This window comes from Podarcis raffonei, chromosome 16 (assembly GCF_027172205.1).
Source record: "Podarcis raffonei isolate rPodRaf1 chromosome 16, rPodRaf1.pri, whole genome shotgun sequence".
Taxonomy (NCBI): Eukaryota; Metazoa; Chordata; class Lepidosauria; order Squamata; family Lacertidae; genus Podarcis; species Podarcis raffonei.
Window position 1 is genome coordinate 26,705,802 of NC_070617.1, and position 14,388 is coordinate 26,720,189.

General features: G+C 46.6%; 1 protein-coding gene across 7 annotated transcripts in view; it reads left to right on the top strand.

Moving 5' to 3' along the window:
* The window catches only part of DEPDC5 (DEP domain containing 5, GATOR1 subcomplex subunit), a 49,796-nt gene continuing 35,408 nt past the window's right edge, over nucleotides 1-14,388 (top strand). For 4 of the 7 annotated variants that reach the window (XM_053369630.1, XM_053369634.1, XM_053369633.1 and 1 more), the window contains exons 1-17: nucleotides 87-174; nucleotides 791-908; nucleotides 1,086-1,173; nucleotides 2,464-2,510; nucleotides 2,708-2,793; nucleotides 3,692-3,775; nucleotides 4,576-4,625; nucleotides 5,653-5,722; nucleotides 5,841-5,919; nucleotides 6,312-6,373; nucleotides 7,827-7,896; nucleotides 8,560-8,632; nucleotides 9,516-9,619; nucleotides 11,290-11,364; nucleotides 12,283-12,417; nucleotides 13,071-13,132; nucleotides 13,995-14,068. In XM_053369630.1, coding sequence (XP_053225605.1) covers nucleotides 851-908; nucleotides 1,086-1,173; nucleotides 2,464-2,510; nucleotides 2,708-2,793; nucleotides 3,692-3,775; nucleotides 4,576-4,625; nucleotides 5,653-5,722; nucleotides 5,841-5,919; nucleotides 6,312-6,373; nucleotides 7,827-7,896; nucleotides 8,560-8,632; nucleotides 9,516-9,619; nucleotides 11,290-11,364; nucleotides 12,283-12,417; nucleotides 13,071-13,132; nucleotides 13,995-14,068 — 1,217 coding nt within the window. In that variant the 5' untranslated portion in view covers nucleotides 87-174; nucleotides 791-850. Of the gene's footprint in view, nucleotides 175-790; nucleotides 909-1,085; nucleotides 1,174-2,463; nucleotides 2,511-2,707; nucleotides 2,794-3,691; nucleotides 3,776-4,575; nucleotides 4,626-5,652; nucleotides 5,723-5,840; nucleotides 5,920-6,311; nucleotides 6,374-7,826; nucleotides 7,897-8,559; nucleotides 8,633-9,515; nucleotides 9,620-11,289; nucleotides 11,365-12,282; nucleotides 12,418-13,070; nucleotides 13,133-13,994; nucleotides 14,069-14,388 lie in introns of all 7 variants that reach the window. The other 3 variants (XM_053369631.1, XM_053369632.1, XM_053369635.1) reach the window with 3 other exon arrangements.

Sequence of the window (14,388 nt, forward strand, 5' to 3'; positions counted from 1 at the left end):
AAAAGCGCGCGCGAGGCTCCCGGATGAGGAAATCAAAAGGGAGCCCAGGCGCGTGCGCTGCGTGCGGGGAGCGGGTCCGCCACGCCCCCCTCTCCGGTGCTGTGGGTAAGTGTAGCACGAGAGGCGTCGGTTCCCCTCAGCCCCAAAGCACGGTCGGTCGCGGGTAGGCATGAGGTAATCTGCCTCTTCCCCCCCCCTTTTGGGGGGTTGAGTGCGCTCGCCCTCCTTTTTTCGCCATTGGGTTGGAGGCTGAGTGGACTGTACTATTCCGGACCACGGGGGTCGGCCAGAAATGTAGTTTTAACGGGTCTCGCATGGTTGTTGTGGAGATTAAGTGAGGACGTGGAGAGCCACGAGCTCCTTGGAGCAAAGGGTGGGATATAAATGCAACAATAAGTAGATGATAAATGACATATGCCCTGCAAGTAACAAACTATTACGCCAGGAAATATTATCTCATATCTGCATTACTGTTAGATTTTTTTTTTTAAAGTAGGGTAGCTTTCACAAAAGGGATTCCCACCCCAAAACAAAACAACAAAAACACCCACCACCACATGAAATCTGCACAACACACCCCATTTCTTGCACTGGGGTAGAGGTGAAAGTGCCCCTGAGTTGGTGCAGAGTACAGTTCCTGCGTTGCCACAGTGCATAACTTACTTTGTGGAATTTGCTGGTACAAAATGTGATGATGGCCTTATTTTGAAGCTGGGCTGTGTGGTTGTTTTCCTTGAAATGTAGAATGGAAGGCAAGTGGTTTTGAATACTTTGCTTGCTTATTTTGCAGAAATGCAAGACCTTGTAAAAATGCCTGGTGTCTAATAACTGAGAAGAACAAGAATTCAGGATGAAGACCAGCAAGGTCTACAAGCTCGTCATTCACAAGAAAGGCTTTGGAAGCAGCGGTCAGTAGCCATGGAGGTGGTGGAAATGCCCTCAGGGCTCTTTGTGTAAAAAATGCAATAGACTAATCTCTATTGAAATAACTTCTCTGCAATCTGGAAATGCTGCAGGAACTTCTAAATAGTAAAACAGCCGTACAGATTTATAACCCCACCTCCCTAATTTCTTCCCCTTTTCAGACGATGAGCTTGTGGTGAACCCCAAAGTATTTCTTCAGATCAAGCTGGGAGACATTGTGGAAATTGCACACCCTAATGATGAATACAGGTGAATCTTTTTGTATTTGGGCTTTTGCATGCAGCAATTTGGGGGCACGATGCAGGAAAAGGGGCCATCTTTGCAGACTCCGCCAAATGATTGGCAGCTTTGAGGTAGGTTTGATGAAGGCCTCTAGCTTGACAAAACTAAAGTTGATATTTGTGAAGGAGTACCGCATATGTGTGTGTGTACAGTGGTACCTCAAGTTGTGAACGGGATCTGTTTCAGAGGTCTGGCCGGATCCCGAGGTTTTCACAACCTGAGGATCACTGTTCTGTGCATGCACGTGGCGATACCTGGTCTGATACTTCCGGGTTTGCCGCTTTCGTAACGTGAAGTTTACGCAACCAGAGGGTTACGTAACCCTAGGCGCTACTGTATTTAGTTGGTTACAGATGCTGGCTGTTACCCTGCTGTGTTTGGCATTGAGGTAAGAAGCTCCAACTCCATTGGGCAGGATGGTATGTTAGCTATTATTCCAAGACTACTAGGACACATTCAGGTGGACAATACATGTTAGAATTAGTCTTAACGTCTTTCCACCTCTTGGTCATGTCTTTCCCTCTACAGTGAAGTATTTGAATGTTGATCTATGTCTCTTGCTAGCTCAATGGGAAACGTATACTTGGAGGGGGGTTGTTTTGTGTGACCACTTTTAGCTGCTATTGTATGTTTTTAATATTTGTTTACTATGTAAGTTGCCTTGATGCCTTTGTATAGAAAGTAATACATAAAGTTATTTTATATTTTTAAAAGATATGGTGTACTTTGTAAGTGCGTAGAAGACATCGTGCACCAGTTCCTCTAAACTCCTGACCACTAGAGGTTCTGGCTTCATAAAGAACCTTGTCCACTTCTCCTAAACCACGAAGGACAGAGCATTGAAAGCATGGTCTTGCTTGGGTGGAGGTTCATGGAGGCTGGTTGTTGTTTTCCCTGGGAGGGACAGGCCTTTGACTGCTGCCCTAACCCTGTGCAATAGAAGAATGTCCCACTTCTAATCCGGGAGGTTACCAGGCCTATGGAGACACAAGAGTGTTCAAGCCAACCACCTCTTGTGCTTTTGGCATTCTTCCTATTTCCTAGCCTCCTCCTTCCCAAATCAATTTAGCTTCTGGTTGCACAATGCGAATCTTGAATTAAAAGTTTAAGGGAAATGCTGATCTCTTGAAGCAGCTATGATGCCCTCCTTGGACGTCAGTGTGGTAGGGTTTAGGGGATACATTAGAACATCTCAGCTTCTTAGAGTATGTTGTAGAGGCCCAATTCATGCAGCTGTTTATCTCTCTTATGTTCCAGCCCTTTGCTCCTGCAAGTGAAGTCACTTAAGGAGGATTTACAGAAAGGTAAGGATTTTCTGATCTTTATTTGGGTGCACCTATTTGGGTGCAGTATAATCAGCCAATAGTGTTGTCTGCTGTCAAACAGCTCTCCATCTAGGGAGTGACAAGGTCTCTGTGAGATCCAACGTGAAGTCTTTGCTGGGGTGACACAGTTGGAAGCCACCTTCTCTCAATCACCTAGGATTTCCTTCTTTTCGCAGAAACCATAAGTGTAGATCAGACTGTGGCACAGGTGTTCCGACTGAGACCCTACCAGGATGTCCATGTGAACGTTGTTGACCCAAAGGTATTTGTGGCACTGCAGCCTTTGCCCTGAGGCATTTCCACCTGGTCTGGTTCCAAGCATGTGGAGATTGTCTCCCAGCCCAAGTTGCAAAAGCAGGTTAATCTGCTCTGTGGAGGCATTTGAACACTTTTGCAAAGTTGCATTCTGCTGGGGTTCAGCAATTCTAGCAGGAGAGTAGCAGATCTCGGACTATGGCTGTATACTCCTTGCTGTAGGGCAGACTGCCTTAGATGGATGCCTTTACATGCTCTGAGTACTCTCCTCATCAGCAACTACATTGGGATGCCCCTGACCTCCTGTCCAGTGTCAGCCAGCTTGCCTTAGGGGTGTGCCTATGGTATCTGCCGTATAAATAATGCCACCTGTGACTTTACTTGCCCAGTGTAAGAGAGGGTTGGCACAAAGAGAGTCACTAAGGACCTGGTAACACAGTTGTTTTTAAAATTTATTTAACAAGCTGCCTACTCAAATTACAGGTGGTATACATAAAATATGATCCAAAACATAAACAGACTATACAAATAGCAGGCATATCAAAATACAGTTTAAAATAATGGTTTAAAAAACTAGTACTGTATACATAAACTTAGCAGTTTTGCTATGGGGGATCATACATGCAGGTGTTTATCTGTCATAAAGCTTATTTTCTTTCATTTTTTTTGGTAAACTGCTTTGAGGTTGTTGGAGTTTTTTAATCAAGCGCTGTATAAATTTTCTGAAATAAATAATAATAATAAATAATAATAAATGAAAAGTTCTCTTCAGCTAAGTGGGGAGATCAGGGGAGCTTGTGCTTGTAATCAGGAGCCTACAGATTTCAGTGCCAGGCCTTCACAGGAGCAGAATGGGGCTCTCAGACACCTTAGCCATCATGCTTCTCTGCTCCCCTCCTCTTTAGGAAGTGACCCTTGATCTAGTGGAGCTGACATTCAAGGATCAGTACATCGGGCGTGGGGACATGTGGCGACTGAAGAAGAGCTTGGTGAGGGCCCTGCGTCTAATCTGGGAGGGAAAGTGCTCTTTGTTCATTCTCAGTTAGATTGCGATGGACTCGACTTGGGAATCTGAGGCTGCTGCTCTGTGCATAAACTGGACAAATACTGACAATCGAATTTGTTACAGGACTGGGGCAATGAGAGACAACTGTGATGGTCAAATGGGGTGGGGAACATCAGGTTGAATACGGCCCCCTGAGTTCTTTGTCTGGCCCTCAGAACCCTACCCTAGCCACGCCTCTTTCCCAAGCTGCACACTTCACCAGCCCTGCCTGGCTTGAATGTGTCATTGAACTGTTATAATGTGCCTTCCTTGCCTACATGGAGAGATGTGGGTGTAGAAACCTCTGGATTTGGCATGGCAGAAATGTGGCCTGCTGTGCGAATGAGAGAATCGCAACTATTGCTCTGCCTACTTTTGTATTTGGCCCCACTCTACTCCCAACCACTGGCATGTAGCCCTCAGGCAGTAAAAGGTTCTCACCACTAGTGTAGAACATGGGATATTTTTTGGTTAGGGTCTGAGAGGATGGCAAAGAGAGGTGGATGCTGGGCTGAAATAAGATGTGGTAGGAATAGAGGGCAAGCAGATGAGGCGATTGTGGATGAGAGCTTCTGGGCCTTTCATAAGCATGTATGCAGCCGTGAGTGCTAGAAACCAGTCCCCCCCCCTCTCTCTGATGTGCTCAGGGGTAAGAGGTATGAAGAACAGTTGTCTCCTGCAAATTCACACTGCCTTGAGTTCTCATCCCCCCTCTTTTTCTGTTTTAAACCAAATGCCTGCTAGGTTGGCACATGTGCCTATGTCACTCAGAAGGTGGAATTTGCAGGTATTCGGTGAGTATCCAGCCACACCCCACACATACCCTTTGCTCCCTCTCCACACCTCTCTCTCTCCCTCTCAGAAGTGCTTTCTTTAGAAATCTGACTGTGCAGGCAATGGTTATGTTAGCCCCAAAGTAATAACACAGAACTGTAGAATTATTGAGCTCAAAGGGACTTCTGGAGGTCCTCTGTCCCAACTCCCTGCTCGGTGTAGGCGCCTTGCAAATGCAGCGTGTGCGGGGAACTTTTGGTCCTCCAGATGTTGTTGAACTACAATTCACATCAGCCCCAGCAAGTGATGATAGAGGACCTCCAACATCTCTTCCAGCTCTAGAATTTTGTGGTTCCAGTTTTGAGGTTTTAATAATAAGCAGAGCCATTTGTATGCACCAGATAAATTGATTAATTGAAATTGAAATAATTGAAATACTTTATTGTCACTTGTACAACTTGTATACAGTGAGATTACACTCAGCTCTCTTAGTCTTAATTCCCCTTGTTTACTGATGCAAACCCATTAAACCTGAAAGTCAGCTGCCATGTTGTTATCTTTTCATTCAGCAGCCTAACAGCCCGCAGATAGAAGCTGTTCTTTACGCTGTTGGTGTGACTAATCATGCTTCTATGTCTCCTGCTTTAATCAGGCTGATGATACCATCGAGTTAAACATTAAGTTGCAGCTCTAGTAACACCATTTTGGAAATCAATGCAAACATGCCCCTGAGGAGCTCTTGAGACTCATGCATGTTCCAGGAAGTTTTTAGTGTCTGATGTTCTATTGTGTTTTTACTATTTTTTGTTGGGAGCTTCCCAGAGTGGCTGGGGCAACCCCGTCAGATGGGTGGCATATAAATAATAACTTATGATGATGGTGATGCACCTAAAAAGGCATTTCCTTTTTTGTTAACCCAAAGCCCAGGGACAGGGATCAGTCCTGGTGCTTTCACCTCCTGCCAATACAGCCCAGCCAGTAGCAACTCCAGTTTTCATGTCCACTGTTTCGGAATGTGATAACAGATTTTCTTTGGCTTTCTTCCAGGGCTCAAGCAGGCGAACTTTGGGTCAAAAGTGAGAAGGTCACGTGTGGCTACATCAGTGAAGACACCCGGGTAGGCCTCTTTATTCCCCACCCCAGAGTTTTCTCTCTCCCCTTTTCAAGTGTTTGTTCTACGCTATCAAGCAGCAGCTAGAGCAGTAGTTTTTACTGTTTGTGTGTCTCTCTTGCAGGTTGTCTTCCGCTCAACCTCCGCCATGGTATATATCTTCATCCAGATGAGCTGTGAAATGTGGGATTTTGACATCTACGGTATGGAGAAATAGCCTTCCTGGAGATCTGCCCGTCCCACACCTGCTTTTAGCACTGTGCCTCCATGAGAGCTAATCCCGCCTTGTTCTAACCTTGATTGGGTCGACAAGCAATGAGTCATCTCTTGTGACCAGTCAACCATGGTTTGTTACTGCAAACCTTGGTTTGTTTTCCAGTTGCCTTGTGACTCTGTCTCTTGACAAGCATCTTGGGTGGGTGTGTCCAAAGAACTCTGAGGTTGCTCTGATGAACCAGCTTCCACTGCAAATACGGCCCCTCTCCTGTTGAACAAACACCTGGGGGGAGGATCGTAGGTTGCAGTATCAATGCTCCTTTGAACAGAAATCACTCTTAGTCCCCGGCCCCCTGTTTTGTTATTCTTCCCTTTGCAGGGGACCTTTACTTTGAGAAAGCTGTGAATGGTTTCCTCGCTGATCTCTTCACCAAGTGGAAGGTAACTTTCTATGTCTTCGGCTGTAGCAATGGAATAAGAGTGTGCTTTTTACTTTGTGACCTAGGCTCATATTCAGGCCCGCTTGCAACTGGGGTAAGGAGGTGTTCCTACACTTCCTTACCCTCAATAGATACTTGAGCTTCCCCGAATGTAGATAAAACATAACCCAGATAGGAGGTTCCTTGGTGGAAGTTGCTGCCTGGTTATGGGACAATTGGATCCAAAGGAGGAAGGGAAAAGGAACCTGGGGAGTCCACAGGATGCTGTAATGCAGGGAACGCCAATGCGAAGCTTACCTAGACATGTACTCCCAGCTCCCATCAGCTGCAGCCAATGACTAAGGATGATGGGAGTTGTAGTCCCCCATCATCTGGGTGACTCCAGGTTGGCAACCTCAGCTTGCAGGACCTTGGAGGTACATAGCATAGCAAAAGATGTTTGTCCACTTGGTTAAATTTTTTTTTGTGGAGAATTGTAGCGGTACTTCCAAAGAGACTTTGGATAAGTGACTTTCAAGTAAACGAAGAGCCATAACATTAGACGGTAAAGAGAAGTCCAGTCCTGTCTTGACATTTGTCAGGTTTCTGTATAGATATTCCCATAGACTGAGTTTTTTCTTGCATGTTCATTGCTGGATTTCTACTGTAAAGCAAATATTAAACAGCCTCATTTAGTGGCTGTAATGCGTTTACGGGGACGTGGGTGGTGCTGTGGGTAAAAGCCTCAGCGCCTAGGGCTTGCCGATCGAAAGGTCGGCGGTTCGAATCCCCGCGGCGGGGTGCGCTCCCGTCGTTCGGTCCCAGCGCCTGCCAACCTAGCAGTTCGAAAGCACCCTCGGGTGCAAGTAGATAAATAGGGACTGCTTACTGGCGGGAAGGTAAACGGCGTTTCCGTGTGCTGCGCTGGCTCGCCAGATGCAGCTTTGTCACGCTGGCCACGTGACCCGGAAGTGTCTCCGGACAGCGCTGGCCCTCGGCCTCTTAAGTGAGATGGGCGCACAACCCTAGAGTCTGTCAAGACTGGCCCGTACGGGCAGGGGTACCTTTACCTTTACCTTAATGCGTTTACATTTTTCAGGCATGAGATCAGGGTTGCCTTCCATTCAGCTTTCTAGAGAAGCTGTAATTGTTGTTTGGGGGAGAGAGTTGCCCTGTGTGTGCTTGGAAATGCCCTTGCCCTGGTAACATTTTCCTCAGAAAAGCTATTCATAAAGCCTTAGGTTATGTCAGGAGGTGTTAGACTCTAACATGGTGTCAGATTCCTCCGGCGTGGAGCCTGTCCTCATGGTTAGGTCATTCTTCATTGAGACCAAGACCGAAGCAGCATCGCCATTGATTGAAGCAGCTGTTTGTGTCTATGTGCATGCGCATGCGCATGGGACCCCCTTGTCCCATGAGGGCTGTGACTGAGGCTTTGTGCAGAATATTCACCTCCTTCCTTTCCTCTTGGTCAGGAGAAGAACTGCAGCCATGAAGTGACTGTGGTCCTGTTTTCTAGAACGTTCTATGATGCCAAATCCTTGAGTGAGTAGCTACAAGATAAATGTTTCTCTTCCTCCTTGCTTGTAAGGGTACTGACATCTTCCTGCCTCAGTTCCTCTCTGGGACTTCCCTCTATGTCTCCCACACCCTCTGAGCTTTGAGCTGTTGCCTCAGTCACTACTCTGCGTAGCGGAAAGGGATGGTTGCCCTTGGTTGGTGGCTTGGGCAAGTGCTTTTGCAAGGAGTTGTATTACCGTACTTTTCCGTGTATAAAACGTCCCCATGTATAAGACACCCCCTATTTTGGGGGACTCAAATTTAAGGAAATGTGGGGAGATGGCTCAGATTTGTTGAGCTTTTTTTAGGGGGGATTGCTGAAAATCCACCTTTCGTCTGTCCCCTTGCTGGCAGAAGCTGCCAATCGCTTGCCCAATTGCCGCAGCATCAGCCAATCAACGCCAGCCCTTGACACAGCAACCAATAACACACCCAATAGCCACTGAAATCAAATGTCCACCCTATGCACTATCCATGTATAAGACGACCCCCACTTTTTGGCATAATTTATAAATAAAAAAACCTAGTCTTATACATGGAAAAGTACACTACTTTGAATTTTGCTGGTCTGCAGAGACGGGGGCTTGGGACAGATGCCTTTTGGGTGCTTCAGGGATGGTCTATACATCTTGCTGCTGTCTCTTGTAGATGAATTTCCAGAGACACAGCGTGCCTCAATTCAGCAAGATCATGAAGGAAGATTCTATGAAGATTTTTACAAGTAGGTTACCCATGTGGTCCTTCTATTGAGTATCTGGTCCATTTCCAGGTGTGTGTGTGTGTGTGTGAGAGAGAGAGAGATGCACAACCACACACATATCACCCCTCATAATTGATCTAGTAACCTATATGGGGAAAACATGACAGTTGCTAAAGAACTGGAAGAATTCCATTCCTTTTCAACAATTGTTTTTTCTAAGTTAAAACCTGATGAGTTTACGTTTATGCAGGGAGTAACTGTTATGTCTTACTCTACGGTATCCCAGAAATTTTGTAAGCGTCCTAAGAAATCTGTAGTTTGCAACTGAAATGTTTAATTTGGAAACTGACGTTTGCTACAAGATAGACAACTTTTGCAGTATTTTGGAGGGCGAGGAGGATATAGATTGGGGTCCTTGAGGGACAGCAAAAGCTCCATGACTGAAAGTTTTTGCTGAAATGTTTCTTAAATTTTAGTAGAAACTGCTTGGGTTTTTTTGCCTCATAACCTTGAGGACTAGCAACTTGCTGCTATCCTGGGGAATTTCCCCTGTATTGCAAGATGCTGAATTCGTGTTTGCAGATGTCTTTAACATTTGGGTTACATGTTAGTACCTTGTGAAGCAGCATTTGGATAAGTCCCCGCCAGAAAGTCCATTTTCCTAACTCTAAGCTCCCACAGGGAGGAGAGGGCTATCGATGGTTATTTGCCATGATGGCTGTGTTTCTGAGTACCAGTCACTGGAATCCACAGGCAGGGAGAGGGCTGGATTAGGTGAGCCATTGGCCTTATCCAGCAGGCTCTCCTTGCTCCCTTCCCTTTCTATCCTTAAGTCCTTACATTATCTGTAAAGTATTGTGCTGGTTCAGTTTCTCTCCTACTCAGTCCCAGCGCTTCCTTACAGGGTGGTGGTTCAGAACGAAAGACGAGAGGAGTGGACATCGTTGCTTGTGACTATTAAGAAACTCTTCATCCAGTACCCTATCCTGGTGCGTTTGGAGCAGGCAGGTGGGGCATTCTTACTATTTTTACTATATTATTCCTGATGGTTATTATTAGAATTTCAAAAAAGGTAGTATTCTAGATCTGGCATTAGTCAGAGCAATGAAAATATTATTATTATTATTATTATTATTATTATTATTATTATTATTATTATTTTATACCCCATCCATCTGGCTGAGTTTCCCCAGCCGCTCTGGGTGGCTTCCAATCAAGTGTTAAAAATAATACAGCATTAAATATTAAAAACTTCCCTAAACAGGCCTGCCTTCAGATGTCTTTTAAAGAGTATATAGCTGCTTATTTCCTTCACATCTGAAGGGAGGGCGTTCCACAGGGTGGGCGCCACTACCGAGAAGGCCCTCTGTCTGGTTCCCTGTAACCTCACTTCTCGCAATGAGGGAACCGCCAGAAGGCCCTCAGTGCTGGATCTCAGTGTCTGGGCTGAACGATGGGGGTGGAGACGCTCCTTCAGGTATACAGGACCAAGGCCATTTAGGGCTTTAAAGGTCAGCACCAACACTTTGAATTGTGCTCGGAAACGTACTGGGAGCCATGCAGATCTCTCAGGACCGGTGTTATGTGGTCCCAGCGGCCACTCCCTGTCACCAGTCTAGCTGCTGCATTCTGGATTAGTTGTAGTTTCCAGGTCACCTTCAAAGTAGCCCCACGTAGAGCGCATTGCAGTAGTCCAAGCGGGAGATAACTAGAGTATGCACCACTCTGGCAAGACAGTCCGCAGGCAGGTAGGGTCTCAGCCTGCGTACCACATGGAGCTGGTAGACAGCCGCCCTGGACACAGAATTAACCTGCACCTCCATGGACAGCTGTGAGTCCAAAATGACTCCAGTACTCTTGGAACTTGTCACAAGGCAGCCTTCCCCAAACTTTGCCCCCCCCCCCCAGATATTGTGAACTGCAATTTCCATCAGCCCCAACCACCACAGAGATTCTTTTATCAGCCGTAGCAAAATACGGCCATGCTGTCTTGGGTTGATGGGAGTTGTAGTCCAAATGTCGCAATAGGCCTTGAAGGGGCCAGATAGGTCTGCAGCATGCACCAGGTTTTTTTATTCTTCTACTGTGTATCGACATGGTCATTCAATTTTGTGGTTTTTAAACTGTGTCTGTACTTGACTAGGAGCTCTAGGAAAAGGAGTGCTGAAGGGTGGGGTGGAAAGGGAGAGCTGGAAAGCTGCAGTTGATGCCCCTCCCTCCCCCCAACTTGAACGGCTTTGATTTTCATATATTTATTTTTTTTATTTCAATATTTATATATTGCACTTGGGTGTAAAATATCACAAGGTGGCGTGCGACCTAAAAAAATCGTAGAGAAAGCAGTTATGAAATATCAGAACACTCCAGCAAAAGCTGGGATTAGGCAAATCCCTTCTGGTGTCGAAAGCAGCATGGTTGTCTGAATATCAGCTGCTGAGAATCACTGCTGGGAAGAGCCCTGCTGCTGCTGCTGCTGTGCTTATGGGCTTCCCAGAAGAGGCATCTGGTCTTCCGCAGTGAGAACAGGATGCTGGACTATATGGGTCCCCTTTGGCCTGTTCCAGTTCTCCTTACGCTCCTAATTCATCAGGCAAATAAATAATAAAAATGGGCTTCAAATATTATAGCTGACATCTCTTTCTCCTTTTCTCCTTTCTCCTTCGTCATTAACCCTCTAGAGGGCTTTCCTCCAGGGTGCAATTCCACCTCCGCTCAAGGAAATTATTTGGAAGCCATAAACCTCTCCTTCAATGGTGAGTAGAGGGAAAAACATCTTGTACCACTCTAGCACTAAGGAGCCTTCTGTACACAGGCAGTGACCTGGCTCCTCCTCACACAAATGTCATCTGTTCTTACAGGATAGATTGGATTGGAAAGGCCAGTAACTAGCACAGTTCTGACTTAGGGGATAATTCAGTGGCATTCAAAGTTTCTGTCTTCAGGGGGATTTCTACCTTGTTGATTTATCTGCCAAGAAACCTCTGAGCATTTGGAATGGAATTCCTTCATGCTGCTGAGGACTCTTGTTTTATTTCTAGTGCACATGCTCAGTGACTCTGGAACGCTAGCCTAGCCTGGTGGGTTGTGAACTGAGAGTGACCAATAGGAGGCACCCAGTACTTACCTGAGTCTACACCAGCCTTCCCCAATCTGGTGCCCTCTGGGCTACAGCTTTCGTCAGCCCCAGCCAGCGTGGCAACTTTGCCTGCGTCTCACAATCAGCCCCCAATCCTCTTCTGTACATAAACACACACACACACACACACACACACACACACACACACACTTTTTTGGGTTGGTGGTGAATGACCTTGGAAATGCAGGAGGAGATTTTTTTTGACTCACCTCTAGTATAACTGTTGAGGGTCTTCATTAGTAAAACCAGCAGATTCTTGACTCCAACGGATTGAATATCCAAATCATGACTTTTTAACTGTCTCATACAAGTTTCTGTAAGCTGGTGAACTGCACGTTGTTGTTGTTGACCTGCCTTCACCCTAAGGTCCCAGGTCCTCAATTAAAACTCAATATTTAGAAAAGAACAGTTTAAAGCACCTTACAAAGTTCACATTTTAGGAAGCTGTTGTCGATGAAAGCAAATTGTCCCTTGATAAGCATATTATGTGTAAAAAATTGCATGTCCTATTGCTTCTGACTTTTCCTGCTTTTAGTGTTCGACAAGCATTACATCAATCGAAACTTTGATCGGACGGGGCAGATGTCTGTAGTCATCACGCCTGGCGTGGGAGTCTTCGAAGTGGACCGGCTCCTCATGATCTTGACCAAGCAGCGCATGATAGATAATGGTAAAATGGTCTTAGTGGCAGGCAGTGGGAAAGGGCTGTGTAGTTCAGTGGGGAGAGTAGCCTCTTTGCAAGCAAAACCTCCCCGGCGGCATTTTCCAGGGAGGACCTGGGAAGAAGAAAGACTCCTTGCCTGTAACCCTGGAGAGTGGCTCCCTGCTGATGTCCACCAGATGTGGGGGCCCTTCTCCAGATGTTGTTGGTCTCCAGTTCCCATTAGGCCCTGCAGCCAAGCATGGCCAGTGATAAGGGATGGTGATGAGTGTTGCAGTGCAGCAACATCTGGTTCTCCATTGCTGGGGACTCTGAGCCGGGTGGACAAGCAGCCTGACTCTGCCACATAAGCTTCCTATCTGTGTTCTTTCTCACTTTAGAGCATCTCCAAAATGTAGAGATGACCTCTCTTTTTTAGGCGTAGCGTTGAGAGCTGGGCTGTTTGGAAAACCAGATGGCTAAATCCTTTTGTTTAAAAAGCATCTTAAGTGATGGGTGACCAAGTGGGAAAGCTTTTCATTGCTGGTCTGTGAGTGGCAAGGGGAGGGGCCAGATCCAAGCCCTCCCCTCTCTCTGCAGTGGACCTTCCTTGTCCAGCACCAGGACAGCACGTGGCTATTAACAAACTCATCTTCCTCACCCTGCTTTGCTTGCTTCTGTAGGGATTGGGGTGGACTTGGTGTGCATGGGAGAGCAGCCCCTCCACGCCGTGCCCCTCTTCAAGGTAAGGCCCGTGGGGTCGTATGCCTGTTTTCTTTCTTCCTCCTCCACCTCTGCCGCACCTGCCTGCTAGCTGTTTCCCTCCTCCAGCTGATTCTTGTGCCAATTAAATAAAAAGCCATAATTCTGTTTCCACACTACCGGCTCTTCAATTAAAGCACATCCTCTAGGAAGGGCTGAGTACATAGGGAAATAAAAGAGATTGGAGGTGGGGGCGGCAGGAAGGAAAAGGTATGGGAAAGGAACAAAGTGCTGAACACCTGCACCTGCCTAATTACCAAAAGCCAGGCTTGTTTCCAGGATGCCTGTTAGCCTCTAACTTTCTCCAAACTATTGAGGATTAGGAACTTCTCACTCCTAAATCAGACTCCCTCAACATGGTGCCGTTCAGATGTTTGGGGCTATAATTCTCATCTGCCCCAGCTAGCTTGGCTGTATGATTCCCAGGACTGGTGGTAGTGCAAAGCATCTGGGGGGCACCAGGTTGAGGAAGGCTGTTTTAAATGAAGGTTAAAAATCTCTGGACCACCAGCTTTGGGTTGAATCCAACTACATCACAGCATAAGCAGAATGATTTGTGCTCCCATAACGTAACTTCTCCTCCCTCCTGTACCCTCCCAGATTTGCTCCATGGGGGTAAGGGAACCCTCAGGGCATATATGGGGGTGCAAAGGGGGTGCTGTGGGGAGGAGAGGGAGAGACAGTTCTGCTGGATTCATGGCTTCTTTCGCTGCAACCCTCTGTATCCGGTGCCAGATTCCTGTCTTGCAACCGTCCATTCCCATGGATTCCCAGAATGCAGTACAAACTAGCTGCAAAAAGCATCCAGTTAACATGGTGCCTTTTCCAAACTCTTCTTCTCTTAGCTGCACAATCGCTGCAGTCCTGGGGACTCTCGCTTGGGAGATGACTACAATATACCACACTGGATAAACCACAGGTGCGTGTTTGAAGTTGGTACTATTGCGGCCAAGGCTTCACCTTGGGCAATGCTCACATGGGCCTGTCTTCCCTCTCTGCTTTTGGTACTTGGGAATTCTCTCTGCTCTCCCTCCCCTCTCAAACATCAGCCCTGGGCAGTCTTGTCCTCAGCCTCCACTGAGTCTGCTCTGGTGATGCTTCGAATCCCTGTATTCCTACATTGCTTTTCTCCTTAAAACTTGGAAGGGGGGTAGTTTTGTTTCCCCCTAATCTCAGCTTGTCGTTACATGTGAATCAGAGATTGTGGGTTACAACAAACTGTGGCTAGTTTAACAAGCC